The sequence below is a fragment of the Callorhinus ursinus genome, unplaced genomic scaffold, assembly GCF_003265705.2.
Source record: "Callorhinus ursinus isolate GAN/ISIS: 27379988/994484 unplaced genomic scaffold, GSC_fseal_2.0 scaffold11, whole genome shotgun sequence".
In the NCBI taxonomy this organism is placed as follows: domain Eukaryota; kingdom Metazoa; phylum Chordata; class Mammalia; order Carnivora; family Otariidae; genus Callorhinus; species Callorhinus ursinus.
Genome location: NW_027397073.1, coordinates 20787595 through 20811396, shown reverse-complemented (window position 1 = coordinate 20811396; position 23802 = coordinate 20787595). Strand labels below are relative to the sequence as shown.

At 37.1% G+C, this 23802-nt stretch overlaps 1 protein-coding gene across 2 annotated transcripts in view; it reads left to right on the top strand.

The window, feature by feature from the left end:
• DCC (DCC netrin 1 receptor) overlaps positions 1-23802 on the top strand; it is a 1171073-nt gene that overhangs the window by 1108393 nt on the left and 38878 nt on the right. For both annotated transcript variants that reach the window (XM_073898173.1, XM_073898172.1), the window contains one exon: positions 18315-18470. In XM_073898173.1, the coding sequence (XP_073754274.1) occupies positions 18315-18470 (156 nt within the window). The remainder of the gene's footprint in view (positions 1-18314; positions 18471-23802) is intronic.

Genomic DNA, 23802 nt, shown 5'->3' with positions numbered 1-23802 from the left:
AATTTGGACTCAGAAGGTCTGGCTTCAGAGTTCTGAGCTCCTAATCAGTAAGCTCCCTGCTACACTACTCTGTGAAGCCATTGTCATTCTTTCATTCCTTTTACTACATAGAGAGGCACTGTACTCTAAGCTGCCTCTCTTTTCCCCTCCAACCACTTTCCTCTTGTAACGAAGTTCTATGTGTGCCAATCTTCTATAGCTTTCTTCTTAAAAAATCATTGTGCTTCATGTGTCAACTATACTCAAATTAAAAAAAAAAAATCCTCTGTGGACCTTTATGTTCCATCTATAACTTCCTTATCCAGTAAGTTCCCATTTCTTGTTGATTTGATTTTTCTTCCACAATATCTTTTCAATCCCTGGCTACCTTCCTATTCCCCAGTCATATGTTAATTCTCTTCTTTATGACTGCACACCTGAACTGTCAAAACAGCATCATAATGAGTCTTAGCCCCTTCTAGTCTCTTCCATACTCTTTGATCATATAGATAGATAGATATAGAAAGATATATAGATATATCTGAGACTACTGCCAAGCTAGACTAATTGCCAATCCATAAATATAATTGCCCTTTCTTTGTTTTTCCCTCTGAGCATTGCTCTCCTTTTGGAATGACTCAGTGGCTATCTGTACCTAACAAAGTTGTATGCATCACTTTCAAAGTGATGCTCTCATAAATTCTTTCTCTTCTGAATGTTGTATCCAGAAATGATGGCTTCCTTTCTCATGTTTGAATAGCATTTCTTTCTGCTGCATTTGTGGCATTAATTACACATAGTCCTGCCTCATATGCTTAGGTATTCAAGTCGAAATCTTCCCTCTTTTAACAGGTTGTGAATTACTTCATGATAGGGAGGGAATGCATCTAATTCATCTTCACATTCATACATTGTATAGCTTAATACTAGCACAAAATTGATCTTGCTAAATATCTGTCAAATGACTGAATGAATAAGTAAATGCATTATAAGAATGCCTTGTATTTGTAACACACCAGTTTAGGGACCTTTTTTTTAATCAGTTATAGTTAGAATATCTTCTAATAGGATTTTATGATATATTAAGGGCAGTTAAAATTGTTTTCATTAAATAGGAAAGGAACTAATGAGCTTAGAAAGAAGGAAAAATGAAATGAAATCTAACAAATATTGAGAATTTCTGAATATTATTCACTTGCTAAGTACCTTGCTAATTACTATTTCATTAAATCCTCATAATATTATCATGTGGTGAGATTGTCCTGATTTTGCAGACAGCAAACAAAGATTCAAATAGCTTACTGACTCACTCCAGGAGATAACCTGGGTAACCTCTGAACTTGTATGGTATACTGCTTTTTCAAGGATGAAGATGCCTTGAATGCCTTGTATTATATGTACCCTTTTTTTAAAAGATTTTTTTTTTACAATAGCATCTCCAGTTTACAAACATGCAAACTAAGGTTCTGAGACTATGAACCCCAAACCTGTGCTTGATCTGGCCACCACATTGTGCTGCCTTATGTTGTCACCTGGAGCTCAGAGTTGCTCTATTTTGTTGCCTAAAACAACAAACCTTTCCTTATTCCTAGAGTCTTACTCTACATGAATGGGGGCCCTAAAATGACCAGCAATTAATTTTGTCGTTATTTTAAAATTATCTTATATTATGGGTACATTATTTTAAATAGTTAAATAGTTTTACAAAATATGTAAGGATTTTGTGACCCAGCAATCCCATTCTTATACCTATTTTGCTTTTGGGTATATACCCAGCAGAGATACATAATATGTTCACCAAAAGACACATACAAGAATATGTGTGGCAGTCCTTCTCATCATATCACATCTTTATTACATTGTGACATATTCACACAGTGGAATGCCATGCAGCAGTGAAAATTAACAAACTAAAATGTCAAAAACGATAAGGAGAATCTTGCAGATAAAAGGTTGTAAGACAGAAACCTAACACATCTGTGTGATTCAACTTATGTAAAATTTAAAAACAGGCAAAATAATCTATGGGGTTAGAATTCTGAAGAGGAGTTACTCTTGATGGGAGGTGATTAGTGACCAGAAGAGAACATGGGGAAACTTTTGATAATGTTCTATTTCATGCCCTGGATATGGTTACAAGGCATTTCACTTTGGAAAATCCCTAAGCACTACTTTGGATATTCCATGTTTTCAATACATATATTATACTTAAATAAAACTTCAATAAGAAAGGAAGAGTTGATAGAAAATATATCTTTTGAAATAACTTCATCGTATTATATTCTTTGTCATCTCCAAACTCTGTGTTCGTAAAACTCTAACGAAAGGAAATGACTTCAACATATAATCAAAGTTGATTTTAAAATAAATTCTTTAGCTTTCTGATAAATAAAATAAGCTCTTTGCAACTGACATGATTGATAGGCCTTAGATAGCTCTGCTGAACAAATTGTAGATCTCTATCTTGGCAGAGCAATGATTTCATGCAGAATAGTAGATACATTTTCTGATGGCCCCACTTGCAGTTAGATTTATCAAGTCTTATCTAGCGAGTCTTCTATAAACCACATCACAGTGCCATGCTGATTTCTAATCACCTGTGTGAAGATGTTTGCTGTTCCACTTAAGAATCATTAGTTTTGTAAGACAATTTTTCCTCTCTTCCTTGACATTTTTCATCATGCTCTATAAAATATAAATTAGCAGATTAAATATAGACTATCTGAAGTGTTTTTCATTTTTTCAAATCCACGGGGAAATGTATTTAATTTCATTGGAGTACAAAAATCTGTTTATTTGTCTAAGATTTGTCAATTTATTGGTTGAAAACATGATGTGGCATATGTGGCTCCTTACCCCTGAACACATTTCATAGCTAAGTAAGCTAATGCTTGTGAGAAACATACCAGCTCAGAACACAGGCAAGAGAACCCAGATATTTTGATTTTCCGATTCAGTGTGCTTTGTTGTAAAATGGTGGCAAAGGCTGACTATTTTTACAATGGCCAAAGAATTATACTACAAATGAAATTACTTAAAAGAAATCAGGAGCATCAAGTATAACTTTCCTGAATTTGTAAAGGGTATATAAGGGTCAGATGCTGGGTTTCCAGGAATCAGACTCTGAGACAGAATTTCAAATACAGGCAATTTATTAGCAAGTGCTTTCTGGAATAACACCTTGTGAGGGTAAGTGATGCAGGATTGGGAGGAGGGAGAAATGGAACTGGTGGTGTAGTTTAATGGGGACTTCAGCTGACTCCACAGGTTGTTCTGGTGATGGATTGTCCTTCAGAGTTGTCCCAGAGGAGGCTTCTGGACTTTTTCTCCAATCTTGTCTCGATTTTAATGCAGGCTGCCCCCCGCAAGAAGTGGGATGTAATCTTGGGTAAGCAACTTCTTTGGGTGAGAGCCATTCGTGGAAAGAGGTAGATTTACTTACATTTATTTCTAGTATTTTATTACTTGATGGAACATAAGTATTTGTTTGACCTTGGATCTCCTTTCCATTTTCAACCTGGGTTTTCTTCTGGAAAATGCTGGAGGAGAGGGGGAGGATCAGAACTAGGAAGGATTTAGATTGAAGCAGATGACCTTTAAGATCACGAGTTAAAAAAATTTCTGATAATTTAATGTATGAGAGTTTGTTAGGAAGAATTCTCTTGAATTTCATTTTTTTTCTGTTTCCCTGTACATCTTTGAGGGGAAAAAATATAGTATCAGCTTTTATTTTTTTTAAGATTTTATTTATTTATTTATTTATTTATTTATTTATTTATTTGAGAGAGAGAATGAGAGAGAGAGAGAGCATGAGAGGGGGGAGGGTCAGAGGGAGAAGCAGACTCCCCACTGAGCGGGGAGCCCGATGTGGGACTCGATCCCGGGACTCCAGGATCATGACCTGAGCCGAAGGCAGTCGCTTAACCAACTGAGCCACCCAGGCGCCCTAGTATCAGCTTTTAAAGGAAAAAAGAAGTCTCAAAAAAAGTGGCCTGAAGCATGTAGTAAAAAGACTGAGGCAAAGGAAGGCATACAATTTTACTTTTGTGATAGCTTAGGAACTGCTTATGACTACTGGTTTGGGGCTTTCTAGAACATTTACTGTGAAAGCCAACTCTTTTTTTCCCCCATTCCCATCATCTGCTTTAGTCCCTTGATTGCAGAACTCAAACAATGGGTTGGAGAAGCTATTGAGAAGTAAAATAAAGCTGCATGAGAAAAAGCAGATTTTAAAAACTAGAGTTCTGTTGGCTCGAGGCACTGTGCTACCAGAATGCCATCTTGGACCCAGATATGAGGATAATTCTAACCTCTGAAACATTTGATTCTAAGTCAGAATCCTTGTGTGAAACTTGCATTCATGGTGTAAGAAGCCAGTATCCTAAGACTGGACCCTGCTTAACAGGTTTTAGAACTGGGCATTCACTCCGTCACCCTGCAGCCCCTGTGAATGCCCACATCTAACCAAGAGCGCTTTTCTTAGGAGTAATGAGTGTTCAACTACTCTTCTAGTACCATTGTAAACACCAACACATACAAATTTTCAACTATTTGGAACTATGGGAGCAGTGGCAAGAAAGAAAAAGTTAAAAGCTCATTTAAATTTGCATTAGAAATGATGTCCTTGTCTAGTGTGTTTGTGACTCCAAATAATAATTTGATCATTACATTATTAAGATCAGTTTTTGTTCTTTGAGTCTTGAATGGTGTACTTCATTCTTCCTCTTACTGTGAGTTTCTGCAGGAGGTAGTATTTTTTATGTACCTCTGTATCTCCCACAGTGCTGTGTAAATGGCACAGTTATTAATGAATGAGAGTTGAAAACCCAGAGGTTGTTTCTTGGTAGTCCCATAAGTAAATGACTTGTTAAATAAAATTAATTGATTGGTAATTCCACTGGATTATCAAAATCAGCAGGTCAGTAGGATTGTGCAGACAAGGTCAAAATATGGCTTTTAAGCTCAAAAAGGTACCTCTGGGGAGTATGCAATTGTGTTTTTAGGGAGGATTTTGCAAGGCAAAAAAATGGTTTATCAGAGATGTAGAAATAATCAAGAATGCTTCTAATGAAGAATTAGTAAATGTAAAGAATTTTGGATGATGGAGTACAAAAGGAACATAAGCATAGCTTTTGAAAAGGTTTCCTAGAGCAAATTGAAAAATAAGAATCCCCTGCTTTTTAAGATTTGTGTCACCTAATTCTTTTTTAATTCCTAATGTCTTAGAGATTTCTACAACAAAACACACCATCTTTTATTCCAAGACCTTTCTCATCTGAGTAAGTCTTTTGGGAAGTCCAGGGTAACTTGTAAAAGACTAAGGCAGATATTCTCACCATGTCTTGAGAAAGTCCCTGATCTGCAGAAAAGGGAGGTGTGGTGACTCAAGCTCATCTCAAATGATTCATTTGGACCCAGATCAGAGGCTCCCTTTCCTGTGGTCTCATCTTCTATTTGATGCTCATGGTGTCAAAATGTACACTCAGATGTTGACTATCCAGACTTCATAGCCATATCTCGTTTGAGAAAATCTCAGTTGAGAAGGGTCAGACTGAAGTGGGCAAGGCAGTAGGAAGCTGTAAGGGTTTTCAAGTCTCCTGCTGACAGTGTCCTCCATCTGATCTCAGTACATCTTCATAGTTACCCTGTGGTGGGCAGTGGTCCGGTCACCTCCACATCAAACCTCATCTTCAGGCTGGCTAGGTCTAAATAAGGCCTTCCCTTAGCTCATAAAGGACAGAACAAATATCTGAACCTAGATTTTGTTTTATAATCATAATTCCAGTCAGTTATTTTCTTCTGCCAGGGGAAGAATTTTCCTATCTAATCTCAAAAATCTTAATGTCAAATTTCCCTCAGGTTCAAATTTGAGTTAAAACCTACCATTTAGGGGTGCCTGGGTGGCTCAGTTGGTTAAGTGTCTGCCTTTGACTCAGGTCATGATCCCAGGGTCCTGGGTTCGAGCCCTGAGTCAGGCTCCCTGCTCAGGGGTGGGGAGTCTGCTTCTCCCTCTCCTTCTGCCCCTCCCCTGTTCATGCTCTCTCTCTCTCAAATAAATAAAATCTTGAAAAAAACAAAAACAAAAACCCTACCATTTAGTTACCTCTATCTTAATGTATTGAACTCTTTTCTTGAATGTAAGACAGGATGTTTTTGGTTTTTTTTTTATAGAAGTAACTACATTTTTGACCATGAGAATAATTTTCAGCATCTTGGTAAAATATTCGGTTTATCTTTCAAGTGGTCATATTTTAAATTTGGGTTTTTTTTTAAAGATTTATTTACTTGGGGGGGGGGACAGATGAAGAGGGAGAGAGAATCCCAAGCAGACTCCACGCTGAGGCTGACACGGGGCTCAATCTTGCAGCCCTGAGATCATGACGTGAATCGAAACCAAGAGCTTAACCGACAGCGCCACCCAGGTGCCCCTAAAATTTGGCTTATTTTTAACAGATTTTTTGAGGTATAATTGGTGTATACAAAACTGTACATATTTAATGTATACAATTTGATAAGTTTGGACATATGCATATACACATGAAACCATCACCATGAATAAGATAATATACCTGTAAAAGGGGTATTTTAAACAGCATTTCCCTGTTATATGACATTTGGCTCAATCTTAGGATCTGTTGGATCCCTGCAGATTGATAACAATAACCAGCATTTTTGAAGGGCTGATTCCTGACCCTCCACTCTATTATACTTCTCTATGGATAATCTCTTCAATCCTCACAGCCATACCATAACATTGGTACTATTACCATCTCCACTTTACAATGAGAAAATTAAGAAACAATGACCTTAAATAACTTGCTCGGGTTAATGCATAGTTATCTATTACTGCATAACACATTACCTCCAAAACATAGCAACATAGAACAATCACTCATTTTCTCAACATCTTCCATTATGTCCACAGGTTTGCCAGCATGTTCTCAAGACATGACTCCTGGCTCCTCCCAGGACGAGAGATCTAAAAAAGTGGGACAGAGGGATGCCTGGGTGGCTTAATCAGTTAAATATCTGCCTTTGCCTCAGGTCATGAGCCCAGGGTCCTGCAATCGAGTCCCACATCGGGCTCCCTGCTCAGTGGGGAGCCTGCTTCTCCCTCTCCCACTCCCCCTGCTTGTGCTCTCTCTCTCCGACAAGTAAATAAATAAAATCTTTTAAAAAATAAAAAGACTGAGAGAGAGAGGACAACCTCTTTCTTTTTATGTCTTTTATTTCACATCAGAAAACCAATTTTAATGAATGCTTTCATATAAAAATAGCATTGTTCAGGGAACCCCAAAGGTTTTATTTTGTTTTTTTAACTTTTTAATTTAAATTCAATTTAATTAACAGTGTATTATTAGTTTCAGAGGTAGAATTTAGTGATTCATCAGTTGCATGTAACACAATGAGCTCATTACTTCAAGTGCCCTCCTTAATGACCATCACCCAGGTACCCCATCACCCCGCCTACCTCCCCTCCTGCCACCCTCAGTTTGTTTCCTGTAATTAAGTCTCTTGAGATTTGCCTCCCTCTCTGTTTTCATCTTATTTTTCCTTCCCTTCCCCTATGTTCATCTGTTTTGTTTCTTAAATTCCACATAGGAGTAAAATCCTATGGTATTTGTCTTTCTCTGACTGACTTATTTCACTTAGCATAATATCCTTCAGTTCTATCCATGTCATTGCAAATGACAAGATTTTATTCTTTTGATGGCCGAGTAATATTCCATTGTATATATACACCACATCTTCTCTATCCGTTCATGTGTCAATGGCCATCTGGGATCTTTCCATATTTTGGCTATTGTGGACATTGCTGGTATGAACATTGGGGTGCAGGTGCCCCTTCAGATCACTATGTTTGTATCCTTTGGATAAATACTTAGTAGTGCAATTGCTGGCTCATAAGATAGTTCTATTTTTAACTTTTTGAGGAACCTCCATAGTGTTTTCCAGAGTGGCTGCACCAGTTTGCATTCCCACCAACAATGTAAGAGAGTTCCCCTTTCTCCGCATCCTCACCGACATCTGTTGTTTCTTGAGTTGTTAATTTTAGCCATTCTGACTGATGTGAGGTGATACCTTATTGTGGTATCTCCTATTTCCCTGATGCCAAGTGACATTGAGCATTTTTTTCATGTGTCTTTTGGCCATTTGTATGTCTTCTTTGTTAACCTGGTTTTGGAAGTGGAATTTCTTCCGCATTTGTGCTGCATTCCATTGGTCATCAGACCAATCCTGGTGAAATGTGTCAGGGAAGCCACCAGGATGTGAATACCATGCACTGGGACTCTATAGGATGCATCTCAGTTACTGGCTGTACCATGTGCTCACTACCAAGAGCCAGAACTAGATCATGAATCCAGGCAGTTTGACCTCAGTGCTTGGGCTCTTTACCACACTGTAGAGAATAATGACAGAACACATATTTGTGAATATTCATATGTTTCCTGAGGGGAGTATGAGGATATTGGTGGAGTTCATGGATATTCCATGACAAGTACTTGTCAAAGAACACCTGAAACTGTGAAGGAGACGAAAATATTTAACAAGGGCAATAGACACTAAATTTCCCAAGAGTCCAGATGATATGTAGGTCATTGCAGAAAAGACGTGGTAAGGAGAGGCAGAGTGAGAAATCATTTCACTTAAATTCTTTTCACTTCAAAATTTTATCTTTATTCTTATTTTTCTACCCCTCCTCTTCAACACATCTCTCGACTCTGTCAAGTACCATGTTGAGAAATACCTACAGAGGATTTTATTTCTTAAAATTGTAGCTTAAAAAAAGTCTCTACTTTAGATTTCCTTAGGTTGCATTTAGTGCCAACATTTTTAAGAACGTTGTAAAAGCTTTCAAATATCAATATGTTCTGTTCAAAGAGCTAAGTAATTTGGTGAGGGAATTTCTACTTGAAAAATCTTTGTGCATCAGTGTGAGATATAAATTCAGTTGTCAGCAAGCTGTGTCACAGCAGATTTCTTGTCATATTTGGCCACAAAGCAGAGATTTATTGAAAATTCTTGATGATATCGGTTTCTGAGTTGTTTTACATAAACATAGCAGTGCAGTGAATGCTTTGAACAGTAGTGTGAGGGAGAGGGAGAGGGAAAGAGAGAGAGAGAGAGAGAGAGAGAGAGAGAGAGAGAGAGAGAGTGTGTGTGTGTGTGTGTGTGTGTGTGTGTGTGTTTCTGGCTCTCAACCCTGACATGTGGGAGAAAAATACCAAACAGCATTTCAATACATAGTATTGTATCCAACTTACTTTAGAATGATTATTTCTGCAACAACTGTCTTCTAAGTAGGTATAGACTTCTGTGCCCTTTTAGAAATGAATCATGAATCAAAATACTTCAAAACCAAAGCTTTGGAATACAGACTATTCTATTTTGTGCCAGGGAATAGAACAATGGGAATTGTTGAGATGCCAAAACATACAATAGATTTATTATTTTTTAAAGAACTTTTATTATTTGCGAGCCATTTGTACCCAGGTCAGTAGTGAAAATGCAAAACTTAGAAAGGAAAATTCCTTTCTTCAGTAATGAAAGACTCGGAACTGGAATATAAATTTAGTCTCGGGTTCTCTTAGTTCTCTGATTTTATATTCTGTGACTCGCCAAATTATTTTATGTTTCTCCATTCCAGGATATATTTATGAAATTCTTTTTCTAAATGTATTATAAAATATTGGTTAAGTTCACATAATACTATTGATAAGGAAATGTGTGCAATTTGTGGAGTGGGTGCCTTCTATATCTAGGGAAACTCTGGTTGTCACATTTATTTATGGGTAAAAATTGTCAACACAGAGACGGCTTTACAATGTGGCAATCAACATTAATGACTATGCAGTGATCCCATTTGATCAGTAAGATGGGTGAAATCATTAAACTGACTGCCTGGAAGACTGAGAGTTTAAGTTTCCTGAATATAGACATTATGTTATCATATGGCTCTTACTTACAAATGTGTTCAAGTCCATTATTATTACTATTATTACTATAGTAACTGTACACCCCAGGGAACTAAATAATACATCAAACCACTTAAATAGTCTCCAGTGGGTTAAAGTGACAGATTTCTAAATATTACTTCTAGAAAATCCTACTTATTAACTCACTTGAAAAATATAAAGTATCTCTATCACTGCACTATAAGACATACAAAGACTACAAAATGATAACCTCTTTCTTTAAGGAATTTAGAATCATTTTAGCTGATATCTGGCTTGAATCTCTGATTCTTTTTACAATTTTCCCTGTCATCTTTTTTTCTTTTCCTTTTTCTGGAGTCTGTTCATTTGTTTGCTTATCCACAATTTACTCTTTGTAAATATCTTTATAGGATATTGTGTTATATATCACTTATTCTCAAATTTTCATTCAGTTCTTCCCAAAAATAACTTAGAAAAGTTTGTAGCACTCAAACATTTTTGAATTTAACATCTAAAACTGTTTGTTATAAATGTCCGTGAAGGATGTAATTTCTTTGGTATACCACTCTTTTAAATAAATCCAAATGCATAGAAATACCATAGCAATTTGATATCCACCATCATCCATTTACAAAATACATGAGGAAGTTTCTTTTTAACACAGAAGAATTTACACATGTTTCTCCTTGAGCTAGTATCTACAATTCACTCTCCCAACAGAATAATATATAAATGTCATCTGTCTTTATGTCTTTTATTGATCATCTATCTTATTTCTTTGCAATATAATATTTTTATAAACTGAAATTATTATTATAAACTTATGTGAGCCTAAGTTTAGGTTTAACTGCTGGGGTTTTTTCTTCGGAGTTGAGTTAACATTACAATTAGTATTTTTTTTAATTTCATTTAATTTAATTATGTTATGTTAGTCACCATACAGTACATCATTAGTTTTTGATATAGTGTTCCATGATTCATTGTTTTCGTATAACACCCAGTGCTCCATGCAGTACATGCCCTCCTTAATACCCATCACTGGGCTAACCCATCCTCCCATCCCTCACCCCTCTGAAACCCTCAGTTTGTTTCTCAGAGTCCATTGTCTCTCATAGTTCCTCTCCCCCTCTGATTGCCCCCGCTTCATTTTTCCCTTCCTTCTCCTAATGTCCTCCACAACTATTCCTTATGTTCCACAAATAAGTGAAACCATATGATAATTGACTTTCTCTGCTTGACTAATTTCGCTTAGCATAATTTCCTCCAGTCCCATCCATGTTGATGTAAAAGTTGGGTATTCATCCTTTCTGACGGCTGAGTAATATTCCATTGTATATATGGACCACATCTTCTTTATCCATTCATCTGTTGAAGGGCATCTCGGCTCTTTCCACAGTTTGGCTATTACAGACTATGAACATTGGAGTGCATATGGCCCTTCTTTTCACTACATCTGTTTCTTTGGGGTAAATACCAGTAGTGCAATTGCTGGGTCATAAGGTAGCTCTATTTTTAATTTTTTGAGGAAACTCCACACTGTTTTCCAAAGTGACTGTACCAACTTGCATTCCCACCAACAGTCTAAGAGGGGTTCCCCTTTCTCCACAACCTCTCCAACATTTGTTGTTTCTTGCCTTGTCAATTTTTGCCATTCTAACTTGTGTAAGGTGGTATCTCAGTGTGGTTTTGATTTGAATTTCCCTGATGTCTAATGATGATGAACATTTTTTCATGTGTCTGTTAGCCATTTGTATGTCTTCTTTTGAAAGTGTCTGTTCATGTCTTCTGCCCATTTTTTGACTTGATTATTTGTTTTTTGGGTGTTGAGTCTGAGAAGTTCTTTATAGATCTTGGATACCAGCCCTTTATCTGTAGTGTCATTTGCAAATATCTTCTCCCATTCTGTGGGTTGCCTCTTTGTTTTGTTGACTGTTTCCTTTGCTCTGCAGAAGCTTTTTATCTTGATGAAGTTCCAAAAGTTCATTTTTGTTTTTATTTCACTTGCCTTTGGAGATGAATCTTGAAAGAAGTTGCTGTGGCCGATGTCGAAGAGGTTACTGCTTATGTTCTCCTCTAGGATTTTGATGGATTCCTGTCTCACATTGGGGTCCTTCATCCATTTTGAGTTTATCTTTGTGTATGGTGTTGGAGAATGGTCGAGTTTCATTCTTCTGTATGTAGCTGTCCAATTTTCCCAGCACCATTTATTGAAGAAACTCTCTTTTTTCCATTGCATATTTTTTCCTGCTTTGTCGAAGATTATTTGACCATAGAGTTGAGTGTCCCTAACTGGGCTCTCTATTCTGTTCCATTGGTCTATATATATGTTTTCGTGCCAGTACCATACTATCTTGATGATCACTGCTTTGTAATATAGCTTGAAATTGGGTAACATGATGCCCCCAGCTTTGTTATTCTTTTTCAACATTTCCTTAGCAATTTGGGGTCTTTTCTGATTCCATACAAATTTTAGGATTGTTTGTTCCAGCACTTTGAAAAATGTCATTGGAATTTTGATCGGGATGGGTTTGAAGGTATAGATTGCTCTGGGCGGCACAGACATTTTAACAATGTTTATTCTTCCGATCCATGAGCATGGAATGTTTTTTCCATCTTTTTGTGTCTTCTTCAATTTCTTTCATGAGTGTTCTGTAGTTCCTAGAGTATAGATCCTTTACCTCTTTGGTTAGGTTTATTCCAAGGTATCTTATGGTTTTTGGTGCGATTGTAAATGGAATCATTTCTCTAATTTCTCTTTCTACAGTTGCATTGTTAGTGTATAAGAAAGCAACTGATTTCTGTGCATTGATTTTGTATCCTGCCACATTACTGAATTGCTGTATGAGTTCTAGTAATTTGGGGGTGGAGTCTTTTGGATTCTCCACATAAAGTATCATGTCATCTGCAAAGAGAGTTTGATTTCTTCTTTGCCAATTTGAATACCTTTTATTTCTTTTTGTTGCCTGATTGCTGTTGCTAGGACTTCTAGTACTATGTTGAACAATAGTGGCGAGAGTGGGCATCCTTGACGTGTTCCTGATCTTAAGGGAAAGGCTCTCGTCTTTTCCCCATTGAGGATGATATTCGCTGTGGGTTTTTCATAGATGGATTTTATGAACTTGAGGAATGTTCCCTCTATCCCTATACTCTGAAGAGTTTTAATCAGGAAAGGATGCTGTATTTTGTCAAATGCTTTTTCTGCATCAATTGAGAGGACCATATGGTTCTTCTCTCTTCTCTTATTAATGTGTTCTATCACATTGATCGATTTGCGAATGTTGAACCACCCTTGCATCCCAGGGATAAACCCCACTTGGTCGTGGTGGATGATCCTTTTAATGTATTGTTGGATCCTATTAGCTAAGATTTTCTTGAGAATTTTGGAATCCATATTCATCATGGATATTGGTCTGAAATTCTTTCTGATGGGGTCTTTGCCTGGTTTGGGGTATAAGGTGATGCTGGCATCATAGACTGAGTCTGGAAGATTTCCTTCTGTTTCTATTTTTTGAAACAGCTTCAGGAGAATAGGTATTATTTCTTCTTTGAATGTTTGGTAGAATTCCCCAGGGAATCCATCAGGCCCTGGACTCTTGTTTTTTGGGAGGTTTTTGATCATTGCTTCAATCTCGTTACTGGTTATTGGCCTATTTAGGTTGTCAATTTCTTCCTGTTTCAGTCTTGGGAGTTTATAGGTTTCCAGGAAGACATCCATTTCTTCCAGGTTGCTTTATTTATTGGCATATGGTTGTTGATAATAATTTATAATAATTGTTTCTATTTCCTTGGTGTTAGTCATGATCTCTCCCCTTTCATTCATAATTTTATTAATTTGGGTCCTTTCTCTTTTCCTTTGGGTAAGTCTGGCTAGTGGTTTATCGATCTTATCAATTCTTTCAAAGAGCCAGCTTCTAGTTTCGTATTATTATCAATATGACTCTTTATTTTGATTAACAGTTGGCTTATGTAGTTGGCTGCTCCCATGTTGGGGGCATAGATATTTACAATTGTTAGATCTTCTTGTTGGATAGACACTTTAAGAATCATATAGTGTCCTTCTGTGTCTCTAACTACAGTCTTTAGCTTAAAATCTAATTTGTCTGATATAAGAATTGCTACCCCAGCTTTCTTTTGAGGTCTGTTGGCGTGGAAGATGGATCTCCATCCCTTAACTTTCAGTCTGGATATATCTTTAGATTCAAAATGAGTCTCTTCTAGACAGCATATGGATGGGTCCTGTCTTTTTATCCAATCTGCAATCCTGTGCCATTTTATGGGAGCATTTAGGCCAGTCATGTTGAGAGTGATTATTGAAAGATATGAATTTATTGTCATCATGTTGCCTGTGAAGTCCTTGTTTCTATAGATTGTCTCTGTAAATTTCTGTTCTATATCACTCTTGGGGTCTTTCTCCTTTTATAGAACCTCCCTTAATATTTCTTGCAGGACCGGCTTAGTGGTCACATATTCTTTCAGTTTCTGCTGGTCTTGGAAGCTCTGCATCTCTCCATCCATTCTAAATGACAGCCTTGCCGGATAAAGTATTCTTGGCTGCATGTTCTTCTCATTTAGTACCCTGCATATGTCTTGCCAGCCCCTTCTGGCTTACCAGGTCTCTGTGGATAGGTCTGACATTATTCTGATTTTCCTCCCTCTGTACATAAGGAATCTCTTCCCCCTAACTGCCCTTAAGATGGTTTCCTTCATTCTAAGATTTGCGAATTTTACTATTACATGTCGGGGTGTTGGCCTGTTTTCCTTGATCTTGGTAGGGGTCCTCTCTGCCTCTAGGACAGGAATGTTTGTTTCATTCCCCAGATTAGGGAAGTTTTCAGCTACAATTTGCTCAAATATATCTTCTAGTCCTCTCTCTCTCTCCATCCCTCAGGGATCCCAATAATTCTGACACTGGAACGTTTCAAGGTGTCACTTATTTCTCTAATTCTGTTTTCATGGATTTTGAGTTGTTTCTCTGGGGCCTCCTCTTTTTCCTTCTTTTCTGTCAATTGGTCTTCTAGATCACTAATTCATTCTTCTTCCTTGCTTACCCTAGCTGTTAGATTATCTAGATAAGATTGGATCTCATTGATAGCATTTTTAAGTTCTGCCAGTTCAGCTTTCATTTCTGCCCATAGAGACTCTATGTTGCCATTAATCAATTTCTCCATTCTAGCTGTTGTCTTCATAACTGTTACCCTGAAATCCATTTCCGACATCTTGGTTATATCTGTATCCATTTGTAAATCTGTGGCAGAAGTCACAGTCTCTGAGTCTTTCCTATTTTGCAGGTTCCTCCTCCTAGTCATTCTGTTGAGGGAATGCACAGGGTCCAAATTATTGATCACAACCCAAGCAAGATGCACCTGTTTTATAGGGACCTTAGGGTTGTCAGCCTCTTGTTCTCCCAGCTTGTCTTCTGGGGAAGGGGCCTGCTGCACTGTTACTCAGGCAACCCTGTTTGGGCAGAGTTGCCCTTCCCCCTGTGGGGGGTGGGCTCAGTGAAAACCGGTTTTGGGGGGCTTTTGTTCTCTGGCGGCTTTTCCTGGTGGCTTTCCATGTCTCTTCAGGAGTCAGAGTAGAAGAGATCGTTTCCAGCCCTCTGCCTCAGAGCAGAGAGATCGCAGTCTATTCTTCAGTGAGCTCTCCAGGCCACACTATCTCTGTTTCTGTCTATGCTGCTATAAACTGCAGCATCCTAGGTTGTGCGCTCCTCAGCAGGGCTCCCAGTCCCCACCTCCAGGTCAGGGCACAGAGGCACATCTCTGCCCTTTGTGCTTCTAACACCACCAGCTGCCCCCAGTTCACACTCACGGCCCCACCGCTCCAGGTTTCAGTCTGGGGGGGCTGCCCTAAAGTCCTTTCCCTGCTGCTACCAGTCTGTGAGTCTGTGCCCCATCCCCAGCATGGGAGGCTATCGCTCACTGGCGGTGCAGGATTCTCATGGCTCCCTCCCCCTTCCATTTATCTTGATATCTGCCGCAGAACCACGGCTCCCCGCTTCATACCTTGAAACCAACCGTGTGCAATATCCTGTTTGTAGAGATCCAGATCTATCTTCTTACATCTCAGGCTGATTTCATGGGTGTTCAGAGTGGTCTGGTAGCTATCCAGCTCAATTCAGGGGACCAGTTGGAATAGGGTCCCCTAGTCCTCTGCCATCTTTTCCTCCTCAATTCTACAATTAGTATTTCTGTACAGTTGTTTATAAAGTAAGATTTTATTAGAATTCTATCAGTTAATGACACGAATAAGGCTTTTTCTGTGCAATTATTGCATACATCTGTGGATGAATGTTACTTTTTGCATAAATTCTATTCCAGTGTTTTATTTATCTAAACACTGAGAAACTTTGCGTATATGTGTGGGTGAGTGTTACAACAATAAGATTTTTATAGCAGTCACTCAATGATTTGAACTTCCAAATTACGTGCCAAAATCAGACTGTGAAGTCTCATCTGAAGTTATTTTTTATAACATTTCAACAAACTGGATGTTGTCTTCCAGTTATGCTGGAAGTAAAAATTTTAGAAACTGCTTGACTTTCAAAAGTATTTCTTACTCATTCAGGTTATTTGCTTTCTCATTTTTAAGAGGTACACCTATTAGAAACTTTACCAAGATTTACAGAGTAATTATAAAATACATCTGCAAATTTTTTCCACTAAGAAGTACTTTATATAATATGGTATATTATGACAGGATTGGAAGCATTGAAATATCACTTACAATATACTGTTACCATATAATTTTTTGAAAAATGCTTTTATTCTATTACAATCTTTTAGTTTGTATTCATTTCATGGAAAACACCCATCATTTAACCTACTTGAAAGAGTTAGTCTTTATTGTGAAACCAATATTTTTTTTAAATTTTTCAATTAAAATAAACATGTTACTATATATTTCAAGGAGTATTATAAATACACTGAAAAATAAATTCCAGAATGCTACTTCAAAAGCTATTTTACTAGAAGCAGCCCTTTTGATTTAAAGTGTTCTATGTTTAATGTAATGAATCTGCACTTTAAGTTAGAAAAAAAATTTTTAAATCTACATGTTGCTTCTAACTAATTTAAAATAATGCAATATAATCTGTGTCAGTGATCATGAAGTTACTTAGGTAAGAAGAATATGATAAAAAGAAAGGTTTTCCTTTCGTAAATGTGCATGCTCATGCATGTTAAACTCCAGTAATTGGAATTAGAGTGTAATTAAATAAAAATAATGCATATAATAGAACTAACTTTATTGATGTAATAGAAATATACTGTTGAAAATCATTCTAGTAGCTAGTTTACATTGTATTTTTTGTTAATAAAAGGTAGGGAATACTAAATATTTTATAAGATGATGTAAGATGATCAACTACAATTAGAATAAGTATTTTATAATGTGGCATAATTTAATAGATATTGAATAATGGAACTGAATAATGCTCAATACACCTAGGAAATATTATGTAAGATATTGATCTGTGGGTTTAAGCCAGTACCACTAAAAAATGTTTGGTATTCCCAAACAACATGTAGTTATATTTAAATTAATGTGTCACTAAACTGTACTGTTTTGCTGTTCGAAGTCATTTTCTTTCCATTTAAATAAAAATCCTAAGTATGATTATTGAGACTATACCTTGCTTTTCTCTCTCTGGACTATCTCTCAAGAGCATTACATTCTTTCACAGAATGAACAGAAAATTCCTATTTCCGTAGCTCACTTTACGCAATATATTCAGTTTCTGAACAACCCAACATTTCTAACACCACGGTTATTGCTTAAGAGAAAGAAAAAGGCAAAAACAAAACAAAACAAAAATCAGAGAGCCTTAACGTGGCTTTATGGTGGCTTGTTTCATTGTTTCTTTCTTGGAAACTGTGGAAAGTTTGAAATCTCGGGGTAATGCTCTGTAGTAAGGTGCTGGAGAAGGGAGCCGTCTTGTTTTTTGTTTGTTTGTTTATTTGTTTGTTTTTTTTTGATGTAGTGTTCCATGATTCGTTGTTTGCGTACAACACCCAGTGCTCCATTCAGTACGTGCCCTCTTTAATACCCATCACCGGGCTAACCCATCCCCCCACCCCCTCCCCTCTAGAACCCTCAGTTTGTTTTTCAGAGCCCATCGTCTCTCATGGTTCGTCTTGCCCTCTGATTCCCCCCCTTCATTTTACCCTTCCTACTATCTTCTTTTTTTTACGTATAATGTATTATTTGTTCAGGAGCCGTCTTTTTTAGAGTAAGAAAGAGACTGTGGAAAGAGAGGCAAGTAAAGGAACCTACATGATACTATGAAGAGTATTCATGGGTTTGAAGATGTGAAAATTTAGCCCTTTCCTTTTTTATTTGTTAGGTGGCTACCTAAGATAAATAATAATAATAACAACATCTTTTTTTTTTTTGCAGCTGTCGTGAGTGCCATCCCTGTGCCAACCCTGGAAAGTGCCCAGTACCCAGGAATCCTTCCATCTCCCACATGTGGATACCCCCACCCACAGTTTACCCTCCGGCCTGTGCCATTCCCCACACTGTCAGTGGACCGAGGTTTCGGAGCAGGAAAAAGTCAGTGTAATGCATTTTCCTTTCTTTTTACTAAGAACAAATGAATAATAACCAAGGATGTCTTTTTAAATGTATAGCATTTTAATGTTCTCATCCCTTGGGAAAATTGGTTTACTTCTGCCCTGGGTCAGAATCAAAGGACCAGTCCTCTGGGAGTCTTTCCATAGACAATGTGGGAAGCTGTGGGGAAACAAAGATTAACTGGTTCAATAAAACAATGATGTGATGGGTGCTTGAACTTAATATGTTGTCAACTAGGAAATGAATAATCAAGTGACTGTCCTCCAACATATTCTTGTGTAAGTGTCTGTTGGTTATATTTAAAAGTGTCTTATTGATTCCTGATAAACCAATACTTAAATGAATGCCTTAGCTTTCTTTAATTAAATCAATTAAGCAATATCTTTTTTGTGTGTGTGTTTACATTAAGCTATGTTTCTATTTTTTTTTATTTTTTTATTGCTATGTTAATCACCATACATTACATCATTAGTTTTTGATGTAGTGATCCATGATTCTTTGTTTGTACATAACACCCAGTGCTCCACGCAGAATGTGCCCTCTTTAATACCCATCACCAGGCTAACCCATCCCCCCACCTTCCTCCCCTCTAGAACCCTCAGTTTGTTTTTCAGAATCCATTGTCTCTAATGGTTCGTCTCCCCCTCTGACTTACTCCCCTTCATTCTTCCCCTCCTGCTATCTTCTTTTTCTTTTTTCTTAACATATGTTGCATTATTTGTTTCAGAAGTACAGATCTGTGATTCAACAGTCTTGCACAATTCACAGCGCTCACCGTAGCACATACCCTACCCACTGTCTATCACCCAGCCACCCCATCCCTCCTACCCCCCACCACTCCGGCAACCCTCAGTTTGTTTCCTGAGATTAAGAATTCCTCATATCAGTGAGGTCATAGGATACATGTCTTTCTCTGACTGACTTATTTCACTCAGCATAACACTCTCCAGTTCTATCCACGTCGTTGCAAATGGCAAGATCTCATTCCTTTTGATGGCTGCATAATATTCCATTGTGTATATTATACCACATCTTCTTTATCCATTCATCTGTCGATGGACATCTTGGCTCTTTCCACAGTTTGGCTATTGTGGACATTGCTGCTATAAACATTGAGGTGCACTTACCCCTTCGGATCCCTACATTTGTATCTTTGCGGTAAATACCCAGTAGTGCAATTGCTGGATCGTATGGTAGCTCTATTTTCAACTGTTTGAGGAAACTCCATACTGTTTTCCAGAGTGGTTGCACCAGTAAAGCAATATCTTTTGATTTTTAATTAATAATTGTTGGAGAAAAAGATTACCAAAGGAGTATTTCATTTGTTTTCATATTATTACTTTTCTGATTTTAATGAGATATAGGTGACATATAACATTGTGTAAACTTAAGGTTTACAATGTGTTGATTTAATACACTTATGTATGACAAAATGATTACTACCATAAAATTGGTTAATACCCCTCTCATGTCACATAATTGCCATTTCTTTTTTGTTATGAGAATGTTTTAAATCTACTTTCTTAACAACTTTCAAGTATATAATACAGTATTATTAGCTATAATCACTGTATTGTTCATTAGATGCCCAGAACTTAATCATCTTATAACTAGACGTGTGTACTCTTTGACCAACATCTCTCTTTTTTCCCTATCCCCCAGATCCTGGTAACCACAATTCTATTCTCTATTTTTATGAGTTTGTCTTTTTTAGGTTCTACATATAAGGGATATCACATAGTATCTTCTTTCTGTTCCTGACTTATTTCACTTAGCATAATGCCCTCAAGGTCCATCCATTTGTTTCAATTTCTTTCTCATAGCTGAATAATATTCCATTTTGTATATATACCACATCTTCTTTATCCATACATCCATTGATGGATGCTTAGGGTGTTTCCATATCTTGGCTATTGTGAATAATGCTGCAATGAGCATGGGAGTGTGTATATGTCTGTAAGATCTCATTTTCATTTCCTTTGGATATATACCCAGAAGTGAGATTGCTGGATTATATAGTAGTTCTATTTTTAATTTTTTTAGGAACCTTCATACTCTTTTCCATAGTAGCTGCACCAATTTACATTTTCAGCAACAGTGCACTCTTTTGTCCATATACTTGCCAACATTTCTCTTGTCTTTTTGATGATAGCCATTCTAACAGGTATGAAGTGATACCCCATTGTGATTTTGATTTGCATTTCCCTGATAATTGGTAAGGTCCAATACCTTTTCCACCATATTTGCTGACCATTTATATGTCTTCTTTGGAAAAATGTATATTCAGTTCTTCTGCACATTTTTAATCCAACATTTTTTGCTACTGTATTGTGTGAATGTGTTACATATTTTGGATATGAACTGCTTATCAGATATGTGGTTGGCAAATATTTCCTCCCATTCTGTAAACTGCTTTTCATTTTGTTGATGGTTTTCTTTTAGCTGTACAGAAGTTTTTAATTTGATGTAATCCCATGTGTTTATTTTTGCTTTTGTTGCCTTTGCTTTTTCGTGTCAAATCTAAAAAGTCATTATCAAAACCAATGTCAAGGAGATTACCCCCTATGTTTTCTTCTAGGAGTTTTACAGTTTCGGGTCTTAAGTTCAAGTCTTCAATCCATTTGAGTTCATTTTTGTGTACAGCAGAAGAAATCCAATTTCATTCTTTTTCAAGAGGCAATTCAATCTTCTCAATGCCATTTATTAAAGAGACTGTCCCTCACCCCCCAGTATATTCTTGGCTCTTTGGCATAAATTAATTGACCACGTATACAGGGGTTTATTTCCAGACTCTCCATTCTGTTCCATTGGTCTGTGTGCCTGTTTTTATGCTCATACCATACTGTTTGACTATTACAGCTTTGCAGTATAGTTTGAAATCAGGAAGTGTGATGCCTCCAGCTTGCTCTTCTTTCTCAATATTGGTTTGACTATTTGGGGTCTTTTCTGGTTCCATACAAATTGTGAGATGGTTTGTTCTATTTCTGTGAAAAATGCCATTGGATTTTTTGATAGAGATTGCATTGACTCTGCAGATCACTTTGGGTAGTATGGAAATTTTAACAATATTAATTCTTTCAAACCATGAGCATGGAATATCTTTCCTTTTATTTATGTCTTCTTCAGTTTCTTTCATCAACGTCTTATAATTTTCAGTGTAAAGATCTTTTACCTCCTTGGTTAAATTTATTCCTAAGTGTTTTATTCTTTTTGACACAGTTGTAAATGGGATTGTTTTTCTTAATTTCTCTTTCTGATAGCTATTAGTAACATATATAAGTGTAACTGATTTTTGTGTATCGATTTTATATCCTGAAAGTAGTATTTCATTTGTTTTAAGGGAAGTAGATATGGAGAGAGACTCTCAATCTATTATATACACCCTGGTGGTTTCTCCTATGCCATTTGATTTTTTTTTTCTTCTTCAAGCACAGCATTTTAAAATCAATTTTATGGCTTTCTTCTCTTCGTTAGGAACAGGTGACTCAGCAGCTCATGTGAGATAAGATGTTTTGAAATAGATAAGATGGTAACAGCAATAAAATATATTTGTGAGGTAAGCTATATTTTTTCCAACCCAACAGGGACAGCTCTAAGAAATCATAAATCGTTTAGATGTAGGAAGGTTAGAATTAAAAGGCATCAAAAATCTGCCAAGAGAGAATTAGATTTATTTTCCCTTTTCTCACTGCACATCATGTCTACAGAATAGAGTTGTGTGCAGAAATTCAAGAAAAAATAGTTCCCCAAACCATATTGAAGAGCATTAAATGAGAAAGATATGGGAAGTCCAAAAACCAAAAATTTCCAAATCCCAGGACAACTAGGAAGGTGATTCCAGTCAAAGAATTCAGAATCCACAAGTCCCTTCTTCAGCTTCTGAAATGAACTCTCCCGAGCAGAAAAAAGAGGATTATAGTTTTTGCTTAGTTTTTCCCTCATCACATCACTGTCTACTATTTTCTTTTGATTTCATCTATATTCTCAGACTTTAAAAGTGTGAGAAGAATGTGTAGCATGACCTTTATCTCTTCACTACACAAGACCAAGTCAAGCCAAATTTCAGTACGCTTTATTAAGGAAATTAATTATTTTATTTTTAAAAGATTTTATTTATTTATTTGACAGAGAGAGACATAGCGAGAGAGGGAACACAAGCAGAGGGACTGGTAGAGGGAGAGGCTTCCCACAGAGCAGGGAGCCCAATGTGGGGCTCGATTCCAGGACCCTGGGATTATGACCCGAGCTGAAGGCAGATGCTTAATGACTGAGCCACCCAGGCGCCCCTTAACTATTTTATTTTATTCATGGTATATTCCTGTCATTTCTTTTTCTCCTTTAAAGATATAGTCTCCTTCTGAGAACTCAGCATCCCATTTACTCTTTTCTTTTTCTCTTGATTTGGTGCAACATGCAAAACTGTCCCATTGAATCATAGGCATAGTCATTCCAGAAGTTAAATTTCAACGGAAAAGAAAATAATAAATGAGCTAGCATGATTTTTTTTTCCTTTCCCCCTTGGCCAAAATCAGTTACATGGAGAAGCTCAGTACCAATGGGATAGGGAAGTATATACTCCACCCAACATGAACTAAGGAATTCACAGGGGAAAGGTGAGTTGTGAACAAATAATACAGTTTATCACAGATTACCATTCACCATCAGGACTTTGTGTGAGTCACCATTTCACATCTCAGACTCTATGCAGATTCTTCTACCGTGGATGTATTTGTTTCTTAGGCTGCCATAATAAGGTACCATAAACTAGGTGGTTTAAAATGACAGAAATTTATTCTCTCATAGTTCTGGAGGCTAGAACTCCAAAATCAAGGTGTTGTCAGGGTTATGTTCTCCCCAAAGTTTCTAGGGGTGGATCCATCTTTGCCTCTTCCAGCTTCTGGTAGTCCCAGGCATACCTTGGCTGTGGCAGGATAACTCCAGTATCTGCCTCCTTCAGATGGCCATCCTCCCTCTGCTTGAAGAGGTCTTAGACACCCAGAACTCTAAGGACATATTTGGAGGCCAGAGAGCAAACTTTTATGAAGAGAATTGCGTCTCCCAAAAAGAAATGTTGAGGTTCTAACCTCCAATACCTGTGAATGCGACCTTGTTTAGAAATAGGATCTTTTCATATGTTACCAAGTTAAGGTGAGTTCATGCTGAATTAAGGTGGGTCCTAATCCAATATGCCTTGTGTCCTTAAAGAGAAAAGACTCAGACACACAGGAGAAGTTGACCGTCTGACAACAGAGGCAGATATTGGAGTGATGCATGCACAAGCCAAAGAAAAATAAATGAACTAGGTTAAAAT